Source organism: Poecilia formosa, unplaced genomic scaffold (genome assembly GCF_000485575.1).
Source record: "Poecilia formosa unplaced genomic scaffold, Poecilia_formosa-5.1.2 Scaffold97, whole genome shotgun sequence".
Classification (NCBI taxonomy): domain Eukaryota; kingdom Metazoa; phylum Chordata; class Actinopteri; order Cyprinodontiformes; family Poeciliidae; genus Poecilia; species Poecilia formosa.
The window spans coordinates 127,425-143,001 of record NW_006800036.1 but is presented as its reverse complement, the minus strand read 5'-3'; the positions used below and the strand labels follow the sequence as shown (position 1 = coordinate 143,001).

At 38.5% G+C, this 15,577-nt stretch overlaps 1 protein-coding gene across 1 annotated transcript; it reads left to right on the top strand.

The window, feature by feature from the left end:
- The first annotated feature begins 1,586 nt into the window (after positions 1-1,586).
- LOC103142428 (carbohydrate sulfotransferase 6-like) lies at positions 1,587-15,483 on the top strand. The gene is made up of 2 exons (XM_007558482.2): positions 1,587-1,962; positions 12,924-15,483. The coding sequence occupies exon 2, from the start codon at positions 12,946-12,948 to the stop codon at positions 14,143-14,145; it is 1,200 nt and encodes a 399-aa protein (XP_007558544.1). The 5' UTR covers positions 1,587-1,962; positions 12,924-12,945; the 3' UTR covers positions 14,146-15,483.
- The last annotated feature ends 94 nt before the right edge of the window (positions 15,484-15,577 follow it).

The following is a 15,577-nucleotide window of genomic DNA, read 5'->3' as shown; positions in this document are numbered from 1 at the left end:
GACTTGTTCGTTTGAGAGGAGGAGGTGGGCGGAGCTTATCGGAGTCAAATTGACACGACGTCTATTCACTCTGGAAATTTTCACCCACACTAGGTGGCATTATACTCAATCTGTAGTTGCAATAGCTCTGAAAGAGTCAATGAATTGTGACACTGCATATTTAACACTGCGAAATTTACTGTGAAGAGCATTTCCTAAATCAAGTAATTGGAAAAATGCTACAAGGTAACAGTTCCCAACAACAGTGAATATGAACTTCTTTGGGTGTTACCTATTGTAACTAGAAGCGTTTGGCCTTCTTTTTCTATTGAGTGGAGGTGAAACTCAATAGAGTTTCACCTATGAATGAATACTACCTATTCATCAGCAGGCTTTCCTGCCTGCTGATGAATAGGTAGTAACTGACCATGAAAACAAATGAGAAAGAAAAATGATGATGTGAAGAAGCTGACACAAATACACTGCAACGGTGAGCCACTGTTACAAATGGATCTAAGATTTTAAATTGTTCACTCTAGTGAAAACGCACATAGTGTTGAGCAATGCTACAGTAAATGGGCTTTAATTAGTTTATTGTGGGTACTTGGAGTTGTCTTCCACTAAATTAGAAGGCTTCTTCCTAGCATTCCCTCTGTAATAAGGTGAATAGAAAATGATTAACAGTTCAGCAATTCAGTAGATCAGGGGTGTCAAGCTCCAGTCCTCAAGGGCCGCTGTGCTGCAGTTTTTAGATGTGCTACAGGTACACGACACTGGAATGAAATGGGTTAATAGCCTCCTTCTTATGTAGATAAGTTCTCCAGAGCCTTGCTAATGACCTAATTATTCTATTCAGATGTGGTGCAGCAGAGTGGCATTTAAAAGTTGCAGGGCAGTGGCCCTCCAGGACTGGAGTTTGACACCTGTGCAGTAGATGATTGTTTTAACTGCAACCACATAAAAGCAAATAACTTTAAGACACCAACATATTAAAGTTGTGCACACTTCTGGCATTTTCTATCTCTGCTGCTGCAAATTAAATCTCACCTCTGATCACTCAACCATGACAGGTGTGCAGTACATCATATTGTACACACATATTGCATAACAATCAAATACTTTACTATTGTTTAATCATTTTAGCACTATAATTTCTATCATCCTTTATTATTATTATTATTTTATTTTATTTTATTTTTTAATTTATTTTTTTACTCTCTACAGGCTGTTTTGCCTGTTTCTGCTGTGGGATCAATATAATCTTATGCTTCAAAGCAACACTAAACTTTCCAGGATCCAGCACTCTGTGAATAGCCGGTTTCTTTAGAAATTACCCTCCATCCTTGTGCTGAAAGGAACTAGTTTGCATTTTCAATATGTAGTATCGTAACACCTGTCAGTGCCAATTTTATTTGTAAAGCACTTTAAAACAACAGGCTTGTAATTATTGTACAACTTCCCGTTGTTTTTGGAACATTTGGCCTTGAACACTTTTTAAGAAGAGACAATTTTTCTAACCTAAAATACAAAATAGTAACAGGGCATTTGGTGTGCAGAGTCTCAGCCCAGGTTATGAGTTTCTTTAGAAAACCCTGGAAGCCGGGTTTTAAGGTTGCTTAGCAACGCCGAAGCCACTAGACGTTAGCTTTCAAAGCTGTTGAAGGTTGTCGGCTTTTTTACCTGCGTGTTGCACCCTGGTTTGGGGACAGTTTTCCCTGCCTCATGGACGCGCCTGTTTCTCCCACCCACCCACCAGCCTCCGCCCAGCCCACTGGCCATCCAGTTCAGCACGGCAGAGCAACCGGACACGTATCAGAAAGCTCCGCTCTGTACCCAATAGGGCCGCGGGACTCATTTGACCGTACATCTGGTGGTCGGCTTGTAGCGGGGAGCGGCGGGGAGTACCGCGGGATTTAGGGACACGGTGGACCGAACGACGACTCCCCGCTGGAAGACAGCGAAACGACGAAAAAATAGTTAAAGGTGGGATTTGTTTTTTCTTTTCTAAATGAGTTTGAATAAATTAACTTTGGCCACTTCTTCCTGTTCTGACTTCGTCTGTTGATTTGGTTCATTGCAGACGAGGAAACAAACTTAATTGGTTATAAGTTATTCATCTTTAACAGAAACGGACAGAAAAAAACTTACATATGTATATTTTATTTAAGTTTAACCTAATAGATAAGTCCAGGGTGCTTTATAAGCTGAAAACTACACACAAATGGGCTCGAGTGTGTTGGACTAGTGAGGGGATACAGAGACATTTGTGACCCTGTAGATTGTGTTACCAAATCGGGATGTTAAGTTATGGATATCTCCGAGTTTCCTTTAGCTAAATCAGAATCAATTTTAGTTATTGGCACAGAAACTCACAGCCCTGCTTCAAACACCGTCAATGATTTATTCAGCTCAGCCCAATAACTCCTAAATCAAACTTGAAACCACATTATATGTGACAAAAATACATTATCACTTTAAGAACTGTCACAGTTTCTCCCTTAGTTCAATTTAGAGATCGTTGTTTATCTTTTATAGCTTGTAGCATAGATATTGTAATGTCCTGCTTTCTGGTTCTCCTAAAAATAACCTTATCTCCACTTCAGAACTCGGCCCCAAAACTGCAAAAGTGGGCCAGAGAGCGAGCTCACATCTTATTGTTTTTAAAGTCTTTACATTAAATTGATTTAAGATGCTCTTTACTGCTATCTAAAACTCAAAATAATCTCAGCAAGTATTGTGGAAAAGTCTTCTTCTGGTGCTTGGTGTGAGAATTAGAACATACATTGAGGAGTCCGTTTTTTTATCATTGGGGCCCTAAGCTGTGGAAAAGGAAGTTTGAATGTTTTTAAAAGCAAACTAAAAACGTGTTCATATATCTGAGTTTACAGCAATTTCTTATCTCTTACAGTTTATTATTCAGTTTCATGTTTGATCAAAGGAACGGTTCTTTTACAGTTCTATGCAGAGTTTCTTTTCCTTACCGTTTCCTTACGCTTAACGTTATGCATGACCAAACAAAGACTAATTTTGGACCCAAAAGTAATGAGTACTCCACAATTTCTAAGTAATAATAAAAACTAAATGTTCCTGTTTGGGAAGATTTTTTTTTCTGGATTCTATAGGTTGTTCTAAATCTAATCTGTTTGCAATAACAGGAGTCTCTCTGCAAAATAATCTAAAAATGAATCTAAGAAATATAATAGCGGTCTAAATAGTGATTACTCTACAGTTTCTAAATAATAATAAAGGGGAATGAAATAAAAAAGGAAAGGACACATTAGGGCACATGGCAACATTCAGACAAAACAAAGGTCAAAAGAAATGAGTGAAGGCGGTGACATCACAGGGCCATGAAACCACGTTGCTCAGCCTCAAGGTAGAAGTCTGATATGATATTGTTCTTGGAAGTGCTCAGCTCTGCAGCTGCATGGATAACAGAAGGGGGTGAGATGGGAAGGAGTATTATGTTTACATATCTTCAAGGAGATTGTAAATATGCAGCCCTTCCAAGGCCACATGGGAAAAGCCAGTTCAGATACAGAATGTCTTAGGTTGGGTAGATTATAAATTTCAATCTCTCATAAATTCTCACCGTTACATCTCAGTTCCCAATCAGGACAAGAGGGCTCTCCTGTGTCCAGTTTTCTCGTCGAGAAAATTTGATCAGTTGCATTGAGAGACCGGTTGACCAGATCCATAATTTGTAGATTTGGAGGATGTGAAAAGAAAGGCTCCAAAAATAGAGAAAAAGATAGGACAAAAACAGAGCAAGCAGGGCAGGCGAGGGCAGGGAGGGAGCAGAGGAAAAACGCGTCCGCCTTCACCGAGAGCAAGAGGGAAAAACATTCTTCTACATCAGTCAAATTTCTGCAAGTATCAGATGCCCATACCTAAGTTGTTGACCTGGATCAATCGGAGGACAGAAAAAAACCCAAAAAACTTTTTGAGATGAGTGAAGAGTTCTTGGGGTCTCACTGCTGGCGTGGGAGCCCGAAGCAGCATTTTAGTTTGCTTGTGTCATAGTTTGTCTTTATTGAGGAATATCCTGATGTTATCAGACTGAAATCTTTAATTATTAAGATAACATAAATAATGTCATCTCAAACTGGCAACAGATCAAACCATTTTTGACGCTCTGTGAAGGTTTGAATGGCTATTGTAGCTAAAAAAGAAACAAAACCAGTTAAACCCCAAATTATTATCTATGATTAAAATTATTTAAATTCAATCAAGAAATGTGATTCTGTGGAAATGCAACGGGCAACTCAAACAACAGAAAGAAAATGTACAAGGGGAATCAATTTTCAGGTTATTTACATTTTAACAAAATAAGGTTAGCATTGAAAATTACTTCCACACAGATTAATGGGAACATTTTTTTTACTAGTATTGCAGCAATGAAATGCTTCTGAAATTCCTGAAAAGGTTTCTGCATGTTCTTCTATCTGCTGTTATGTTGATGATTCTTCTTTGGTGATTTGCTCCAGGTCTTTGGGGCTGTTGGCCTCATTTTCTCCACCCTAACTTCTGCTCCCTCCTGTCTTATCAACTTCAAGTCACTCTGGCTGAGTCACTCCCAATGGTTAAAATACAAGATATTTCACACTCATTGTTAGGAAAAAATGTAATATTTTAGCTTTTTCCTGCCAATAAATGAATCGAAGAGAATAAGTCAAAGTTGATGTGCAGGTGAAATACTAAAACCCTCTTTGTTACAGGTAAAGAAACAGTGGAACTCTTTGGTTTTATTTTATTTCATTTTGTTTTTAGATGTGCAGAGTAACTAAGTTTTTTTTGTTGTTGAAAGTTGGCCATTTGTTGAAGACATTGTTCTTGTCTGCAAGCATATTTATGGATAAACACCTTTTACGTAGGATGGCCCAGGACTCTTGGAATACAGACTGTGTTCAGTTTGTTGTTGCAGAATATTTCTGCTCTAAGTTAGGGTGTTGCTGATATTTTAAACTCGGGCCTAATTTAGCTGGTGAAGTATAATCTGCAACAATCTGACATAGATGAAAAGTTCAACTCACTAAATGAACCGAAGCTCTAAGATGAAAAATGATGTGACTGTAGCTGCAAACATTAGGAGAAGAATAAATTTCTGAGGAATTATTGGTGTCTCGGTTTGACTTTTACAGACATAACTCATAATAAATCCATAAGCAGAAGACAGACAGCACTGGTAATATTTACATAGTGCATGAGATGACAATCAGCTTATAGGACCCTATGTATCATTCATGTGGAGGTTGTGGATTAGCCAATTTAAATTGAAGTTTAATAGGGAGTTATCAAGTTTAATCATTTGTTCCTGTGTATTTGGCTGTAAACAAGTATATTTTTGCATGGCGTTACTGTTTTCTTAAAATAAAAAAGGATAATTGGACAAGGGAGAAAATAAGAGGTGGAAAAATTTACTTGCATCAAATAAACGGTGTGGGGGGAAAATGTAGAAAGAGAACCAGTGAGATGTTGATCCATGTTAACTTTGCACGTTATTTAAAATAAAAAATGTTCTATGAGAACTTAATTTTAACTAAAATCACTAATCAAGTCCTCCATCCTCCAAAATGACAGAGGAACTGCACTCAAAACAAACTTTTTCAGTGTTACAGTTTTTAAATCAATTATGCTAAGATGTTTAAACTGTCCATATCATCTATACCCACCGAGACTTTATAGGAATACTGCGCATTTCTAGCAGTCAATGAGCAAAAGAGCAGCGTACAGGTGCAGGTCACATGCATGCAAACACTCATGCTTGCCTAAAAGCAATTTTGAACCTCTAAGTGACTTATTTTGACTGTGGGAGGTAGCCAGAGAAAATCCACTCATTCATGTGAACAGCATACAAACTCCACACATGAAGGCTCCGGGCCATAGTTGAGTCAACTTTTGTTCTGCTGTTTTAAAATACTTTTGAAGATGATTTCCAGTCATTTAATCCAATGGCAACTAAAAATTGCCACTGGATTAAATTATGGGAGCATCGTAGCATCTGCGAATGTCTGCCGGGTTTGTTGCTTCTGCCAGTTGTTGTTTGAGGTACTTTTAAACTTTAAGAAATTAACAGTAAAACTGAAAATAGTAATGGTTTTCATAGTGTGGGGAATAATGACTGTTATTTTTCGTGTGTAAATCTTAGAGGAGGGGTCAGCGATTTATTTATTTTTTATTTTATTTAAGTTCTGAAATATAAAACCTTAGGACTGTTTATATATGCAGAGACATTAGCTTCTAACTAGTAAGTTTTAAGTTTCAGAACACTGAGGAAAATCTGCTGTGGGGGGTCGGATCAGACATGACACAAACCCACTCAGTTATCTCCAACAATGGGATGCAGTGCAGGCCTTAAAGAGACATTGGTGTTAAGATTTCTCACTGTTTGTGACTCAGCCACAACATCCTGCACTGGTTTTGTCGGCTGGAGTGTGTTTATACAGTGCAGTATGAAAAAAACATCAGATAAGCCCTTTGGCATTGTTGCGTAGTCTTATCAGTCATTTGCTTTGAGTTTGGTTTGTTTGTGTTCACTTAAGTCTCCAACATTTGGTTCTAGTAAAGAGGAATGATGTCATACTTAGTTTTTATGTTCTGGTCAGATAAACAAAACAAAAAAAATCTCCTTTGCACAATGGCTTCTTCACAACCACCGTCATAATTTTAAAAATTAAAAATTCTCTGTGCAGTTTTAATTATGCTGGTGAATCCTTTTGATAAGTTTTCAACACTGAATATTTTTGGTTTTTGAATAAGCAGTTAATTATGCAAAGAGCTGTAATAAATCAGCTCAGACGTCCCGCAGGGCGCATGATTTCAGGTCATTAAAAACTCAGTGAGGCAGAATGCAGCTCACCCAACATTTCATTTGAGCACCACAGGGGCATAGCTTCAAGCAAAGTAAAACATTGGACAGGGTTTGCAACAGCATCAGTCCACGTTGTAGCAGGAGCAGGTAGAGAATCCTTCTGAATGTCTCTTAAAGTTTTGTTTTTTAGATGCCAGCTACAGAGTATAAACAATTTTGTCCTTATCACACTGACAATTTGGCACTTAAAAAAAAAACTAAATTCAATTCAATCATAAGAACATATTCAAAGTCAGTTACATTTATTCCAATTGATCAAACATTGCAGTCGAGTACATTATTCAAATTAGTTCAAATGTTTAAAAAAAAAACAAAACAGGCCAAGTAACTTTAGTAAGTAAAAATGTACTCGTTTTGAATAAATGTTCAATTTGTTGAGTAATAGGAAGTGTCAAATTGTTCTTTGATCTGATTCAACTCATCAGGAGTTCAGCGTTGTTAGAAAAATCAACATTTGATTATAGTTTATGCAACTTTATTTCCTCTCTTTTGGCACCCGTCATTGCATAGAGAATTCAACTGTGGTTTCACCCGCTTAAGGTGTATAAACATTCAATATAAAAAACCCCAACTAAATAAACAATATGTAAATATTATATTTGTGTAATTTCCTTTAAAAATCCATGTTAAAATGGTGCAAATAAGCGAATTGTTTTGCAGCAGAGTAGCTGATTATACTGGCTGTAAGGTGTTGGTTGTGTTCACCACAGAGACACCGTGGAGGACGAAACTTTCTCTGTGGCGTCTTATTGCTGTGAGAAGTGCGCCACAGCACCAACCAGAGGTAAAACACTATGAGTCAAGGAAGTGTGGGGTGTGCAGAGTTGGTGGCCTGTTGTACAACAGTAGAGAGGGATCTATCTGTAAATAAATAAATGATTCTCCTTTCTGCTGCCTCCTAGTGTCAGCAGAATGCGTCTCTCTCCAGAGCCCACCAGAATCCACATATCTTCTGTTTAGACTTTTATATAATTTCCTGCCTTATCACAGAAACGGTGTACTGTTGAAATGATAACTTAATTACAAATAGGCATTTAAGATGGCAAAAACAACAACAACAACAAAAAAAACTGATCAGTTTTGGTCTACATAGAACAGGAAATTAATCAGGGTCCGTACTGAAACAGTTCATGTCTTAAAGTGGGGGTATTAAGTAAAGTGGACTTTCTTGAGATTTAATTCATCTTTATTGTTGTTCCCTCAACAAAAACATACTTGAAGTATTGCTTTGATTTTTTGGTTTTGATTTTTTTTTATTTTTATGCATGTTTTGAGGAATTGTTGGATCTTCCTTGGCAGCCATTCAGGGTGCAAACACATTTGGTCTCACAAAGCGTAGCCCATTGATGTTTACAATAATATATATGAAGTAACATATATCAACTGCAGACATTAGCAAACATTTTGAGGAAATATGAGTCTGCTGAGCTTAGCATACAAACTACTTCTCAGTCCAAAGCTCCTAGCAACAGTTGAAACGGGATGATGGGAAGACATTGTGATAGTGTGCTGAAGGCGGAGTGTTGGAAAGAACAGGAGCTTCTTAAAAAGACGGAGGCCAATTTTAAGGCATTAAATTGCAAAGTAACATTTCTTTTAAATTATGTTTGATACGTACAGCATGTTTATAACACTATAGTTGCTGGGTTGTGCTATAAATGGCTCTATGTGCCTGGAAAGTGCATAATGTCACACCTACCAAATATAATCAGCAGGTGGCAGTGTTGATTATGGGCTTGAAATTTACCAAACTGAATGAAATTATTTTGCATTCTTTGGGAATTCATCATTGCCTTTTACATTAACTGAAGGAGTTCACCATAGAAATATTTTTGGTAGGTTTTCAAACTATAAATTATTTGAAGACGAAATCGGGTTTCAGGCAGTAAAGCACTTTAACGCAGTTCTGCTATAAGAACCATTCAGCCGAGGCAAGGAATGAGTAAGTGTTGAAACATGTTATTCAAGAGCAGTGATGCTTGAAAATAAGCCAGTGTAGATGAGAATCATTGTGTTGCAAAGCATGTCAGAAGTATGACATGGTTTTGTTCTTGGGTACGTTGTGAACTTTTACAGTCATTCCTTCGTTCAGGAATTGGACATTCCAGTTTACGGTAACTCTTACAAACCTAGACGTGCTATTCTTCTGTTGTCAGTCAAGTTGTCTGAAAAAGCTCTGGATTGCTTAAGAAACTGTTGTGCAAATCTTCCAATTATCTAATACGATTTAAAGATGGTCTGTGAAAATTACAATTTAATAAGTTTTGTCTCTTGTTTTCTGAATTTATAAAGCTCAAAAACAACAAGCCAATCGTTTCAAGAACTATAAAATGTTTCATGAATGTCTTTTTGTAAATACGCCACCAAATACTTTTTGTGTTTTTGGGCAGTGTTCAGACTCCTGTATTTTTGGTGGTTCAGTTGCTTTAATTTCTCTTATTTGATTTTGGGCTTCAGTTTTGGACGCCTCTAGTTGTATTTTGGAGATGTGGGATATGAATTTCTTCATACTATTTAAGTAGGTTGTTTATCTCTGGGGCCTGTACTGAGTTACATGAAGGGGTGTGTCTGTTTGCCTTGTTACATAGAATAGCTGAGCAACATGTCATGAACAACACTGAGAAACAAGCAACATAAACCGATATTTTGGTAAATCGGTGCCAAACAAGTAAAACGTAACAAGCTGTTACGTTTACAAAGTTGTTCTATTATTCTATTATCAGAAAGATTAGACATTTACAGTAAGATTTTGAAACCTGTTTTGGACACAATTTGTGGATTCCTTCCTTGTGGGAATGATTCTATAGTGATGTAATGCAGCACACTGGTGACTTTCCAAAACCTTTATAACAACAAAAGCAAGCTGTTGCTGTCAGTACAATGTATCCTCTAATGTTGTAGTACACCACTGCTCTATATTATAGAATTTATTTGAATAACCAAACCTGTCCTGGGCATACTTCGACTCTTGCCCGCTGACTTCTTATGCCTTCAACACTGATGGCATAAGAAAATACATAGACGATGGCTGGATGGATGCCAGTAACCCTAGACGGGCTTTTACTAAATATCTCTGATGTTATGCATGATGTTTGTCTTTAAATTGTCACACTGCATTTTGACAACACGAATTGTCCATAACTAAACTGTGTTTGCCCTTCATTGCAGCAAGTGAAGGCAAATAAAGTGGGAGTTTCACAGAGAAGTAACATTAACATGATTGACTGTGAAGACCAGATCTGAGTAGTCAGATGAAATTCTCCCCTGGTTTACTGTTTGTTTCACTCTGTAGATTTTAGCCTCTTTTCTTTTCCTTTCTCCATTTTAGAGAATTTGTAGTTTTTGGAAAACATTGGCAAATACTATACTTAAAATTTTTCTCAAGTTTGAACTGTCAAGATGTTTGAAGGTTATAAATTACATTATTAAAATGATATATAAAATAAGGTGGATTGTTGTGACAGGGTGAGTTCGTGTGAACATTCTGAATTCAGTAAACGTTTTTTTTAGGAGACAGACGGGAAACTCCTGTTTGTGAAACACCTGTAAGGAACTTGCTTTCTTTTTTTAACTGCTTGTAATTAAAGTAGCTGATTCACTGTATTATATGCACTGTTGAATAAACTGATTGTAAAATAAACAGTTTATCATGTGCAACAACCGTAAATGAAGAAAGAGCAGCATGCAGCCAACCGAGTGCTTTAATTCTGAAAGGGTGAAACTCATAATTCATGTCTGAGAGGACACTGTGACAGGGTTGCATGGTAGACGATTTACAATTGATACAACTAAATGTTGCTAATGAGGGTCATTCTACACTAAAATGACTGAAAAGGTATGCAAACAGATCACTAATATTGCATGTAAATTATTTCATTTTGTGGTGTAGTGTAGTCAAATGGTCAAACAGGTGAACAAAAAAAAATCTGCATCAGCCAAAGAACGAGTATTTCTAGAATCAGATTCTCACCGCCAGAAGGCCCGAGTAGTGTCAGGAGAGATTTGCTACAGGCATTTTGCGAGGGCATCTAAGCATAGTCAGTCAAAGCAGTGTACTGCGTGCCTCAAACATTACACAAGATTACATTCAAAGAGTGAAACTGTTTCCTTTTAGGTTTGCTCAAGGCAACTTGTCATATTTCGCAAATGTCCAGCGTTTGGGGATTCGTTTTTACAACATCTTGTGGAAAGATGCAACATGTGGATGTGTCTTCATGCAACTGTTGGTTCTAATGTCAAGCTCCTGAATGCCCCATATTATAGCATTTAACGTGTCGGGTTTCATGCAATACTGTTTAAGAAACTACAAATTGCAAGTCCAAACATGTTTTGGAAAAGTTTCCTCAGACTTGACTAAAATTGGTACAGTCTGAGGAAACGCAAGATTAAGGAAGAAAATATATTAAATTACACTACAAGTATGTTAAATTACGCTACACACACATAAATACTTTGAAATATTTACTGCGAAATTCATTAAAAACAAGCAGCTCAATGCAAGTTTGAAACTAAAACTCAGAGATAAAATCTACCCGGGGAATGAATAATTACAATCTAAGCTGTACAAAAGACATTCAAATACATTAGACATAAATTTAGACACTCCATGTAGTGCATAAACGGAGTGGAGGACATTATTTTGCAACTTCTGCAGAACCAAATCTTCCTTGTTGAGTCGCTGCAACACACCCCACTCTACATGTACCTAGGCTCATGTTTGCTGCTGAGGCTTCAGAAATTATGGTTTTCTTTTGTCTCCCCTCTAGCCTAGGTAGTTGTTGAGGTGGAGGCATAGCGGGGCTACGTGGTTTATGTGATGGGTCCCACTTAATAAACACCAATCCATGCCATTCATGCCACTCTCTCGGGTAGTTTCTGCCTGGCTGAAACTATATTTGAGGATAGTTCTACATTTATTTATTTTGTTCTTGAATGCATGATGTGAAACATTTCAGTTTGTTTCAATGGAAAGTCAAGTGGTAGTCTCCAGGCAGCTGTTTGTTCCAACCACGATTTAATTTAGCTTGGATAATTCGCTGGTGGTGGCTTGAAATGGTATCAAATTCCCGGCCTGGATTATCCCAGTCCACCCCTGCTTGGAAATCAAATTTGGCTATTCCAGTGTCGTCACATATGGCTCAGGAGTTTTGTTGAAGCTGTAAAGCATCATGGCTGGTCAGGTTTTGGTCAGGATTCTGGCAGCAGCATTTTGGAAGAGTTTAAAAGAATGAAAAATAACAGCTTAAATTTGGCATGAGTTAATTAACAATAACTTAAGAAACTTGATTTTCAGCCTGAAAAAAAAATGCTCATGTTCTAAATTCAGCAGGCGTTTCAAGACTTGTCCTACCAGTTACGCTAAGCCATTCTTTTTGGCGCATGCCAGATGACTTTTTTCCTGATGTGTGTAGTGGAAATATTTTTCTACACTCCTCTTTCTCTTCAGATAGAGAGTTGATTGCATAACTAAAACAAACCGAAGCATTTATGTTCAACAAGAAAATGTTAGTTGCTGAAGTCAGATGACGTTTCAGATTTTCTAGAGTGGGTGTTTTGCTGTCTTAGTCAGCCAGTAGTTTGTCAAGCATCATAGAGCCGAGGTATTTCAGCTTCTCAACCTGCGTTTTCTTTTACATTTTTTTGATAAGCATTTTGAATAATTTGGAGTGGAAAAACCCACTAATAGGTGAATCCACAAATACCGAAACACAAATAGGCACTGTATAATGATAAACTAACAGACAATGTTTGCAAACCTAAAGTAATATAGCTGTAAACTTTTTTTTTTTTTGATGGGTTTTATTTTGTAGAGCCATGCAGTTATTATTAAAAAGACTGACACTTTTTACCTTCACTTCTAGTTCTAGTCCTCATGGAACTCGGAACTGACATGTCGGCATTTTGGGTCTGACAATTAAGGGTTTAAAAGAGACTTTGAATCCGCAGGGTTTAATGGACTTTGTCTTGTCGGACATAAACCTGAGAAAGGAGGTGGAAGAACATATATGAATACAAATGTTGGATTTTTGGACCTGCTGTCGTAAAAATCTGTCTTCCTCTCTCTTTGTTTCAGAAGCTTAAAGTGGCCTCCAGTCATGAGTCCCCGCTGCAGAGTGAACTTCAACACTATGATTTTCCTGGTCGTCCTGCAGGGGGCAGCAGTTGTGCTCTTCTGCAACTGGTACTACCAGCTGAGCCCCTGCAACTCCCCTCCCCGAAAAGGCAAGATTCACGTTTTGCTGCTGTCGTCGTGGCGATCAGGTTCATCCTTTCTGGGTCAGGTTTTCAGTCAGCACCCATCTGTTTTCTACCTCATGGAGCCCGGGTGGCATGTTTGGACCAAAATAGAGAAACCTGGTGCACGAGTTCTCCGAATGGCTGTGAGGGATCTAATGCGGAGCTTGTACCAGTGTGACTTCTCAGTGATGGATTCCTACATGCCTGAGAACTACAATATGTCCACCTTGTTTATGTTTCACCACAGTCGGGCACTGTGCTCGCCTCCTGCGTGCTCCCTCACACGGCGCAGTGACATGAGCAACGAGACTCTTTGCCAAAAGAAATGTGACTCTCAAGGTTTGGAGATGGTGGAGAAGGCCTGCCACACTTACAGCCATGTGGTTTTAAAAGAAACTCGTTTTTTTGAGCTGGAATCCCTTTATCCCCTTTTTCAAGACCCAAACCTGGACCTCCGCATCGTTCACCTCGTTCGAGACCCTCGGGCCGTGATACGGTCAAGAGAGGAATCAGCCAAGTCTTTTGACATGGACAACGCCATCGTCTTGGAGCAAAGAAACGTACCAGCAGCCAGTATCCAGTACGAAGTGATGCAGGAGGTCTGCAGAAGCCACGTACGCATCAACGAAAGGGCAATCCTGAAGCCACCTCCTTTTCTGGAAGGTCGCTACAAAATGATTCGGTATGAAGACGTGGCACGCAACCCGTTGAAGGAGATTAATGATATTTATGACTTTGTCGGTTTAGAGATGACAAGTCAGATGGAGGAATGGATCTACAAGGTGACCCACGGAAAAGGGAAAGGCAGCAAGAAAGAGGCTTTCCAGATCACCTCTAGGAATGCCAATGAGGTGTCACAGGCGTGGCGCACCGTGCTGCAACACAGCAAGGTCAAACGCATTCAGGAGCTGTGCAAAGGGGCCATGTCGCTGCTCGGCTACCGGACAGTTGACAGCGAAAAAGAGCAGAAGAGACTCGACATAGATCTGCTGGTTCCACGTGAACCTTACGAGTTCAGCTGGGTTTCAGCTAAATCTCAGCGCACAGGGAGCAGCTAGAGCATCACGCCTCCTGTTTCAGGTCCTCTCAGAGGCGACAGGCTTGAATGGTCTCCCTGTCGTTGTTAAAGCATGGCTCAAACTGCCACCTCAGACTGCCTCTTTTCAAGATTTGAAGATTAATTACAGCCTTTTTGCATGACAGTACAGCATGTGAAAGTGGAGTAAAAGACTCAGTAGAACTTACTGACAGCCTTGTTCCTGAAAACCTCTGATAGATGGTTAGCTATGCAAGGGTTTACACTCCGTTGCATTTCACAGAACGTCACTCACAACTACCTTAAGAGTCACAATTGAGCTTGAAGACAAACTAATGGCACTTGTTTTCAATGCTTTCCACTTCTTTTCCACTAACTTTTGTATTTGTATATTATTTAAATGATCATGTAAACCTTAGCAAAATGTCAACATACACCCTATGCCAATTAGCATACAGAGTTTGTCTTGTTATCCTTGGGCCCAGCGATTCCTGGAGTCTCTCTACTGCTTTGGAGGAGAAACTTACCAAGATTTATGGAAACTTGAGACTCGTAATTACCAGGGGTTTCAACGGACAAATCTGATTTACCTAAATTTGTATACATTGGAATGGTATGCGCACATCCAGTCTCACATGTAATTTATTGTAAATCAATGCGTTCTTTGTCCAGTGATGAGCAGGAACACATTTCTGAGGGTACGTGTATATTGTCTGAGAACGCCGAGCTTAATATGGCTTTTTATTCCTGAGAAACTTGAATAGAGCACAGCTCGTTGGAGTGTACTGATCTGGAGACGAGAGATGCCTGAAGATGAGATCGTTTTAGGACAAACTTTGGCTTCTTCTTTTTTATGAAGGAATCAACAAAATTTTGCCTCAAAGACAGGATTTGGTTGTCTGCTATGTGTGTAAGGCTGTTACACATCTGACCACCTCATTCTGCAACATGTAGCTTTTCCGTTCTGACAAACATAAATGTACAAAGTTGTTTTTTTAAATAGGGCTGAATTGTTTGCGAGATTTACCTGAGAATGTGCGTTTAAAGGCTAAAATATGTCAGAGTTGCTTTGTAAAGTGTAACACAAAAAATGAAGTTATGGTGTAGTGATAGTGAGTGAACGATGGCACAGATCAGTCTTAGACGACATGCATCATCATTAATTCAACTTTTCCTTTTCAGTGGTGTTCAAACTTGTAGGTAATGATTGTTATACTTATATAAATTTGATGACTGAAAGGGATAACTATACCTACGTAACATCAAGCTGATATTAATGCATAACAAAGTTGCCAACTACAAAAGGAAAAGGACACTTAAAGCTCTAGCCACACGTGTAGTGGATACAAGTGAAGTAATGCAAAAATGTAGCATATTACTGGTGTAGCAGCTCCCCAGCACTTGAATTAATTTGCGAGGTCTCGACGGGTAATTTTCAAGGTTTATTTATTTTT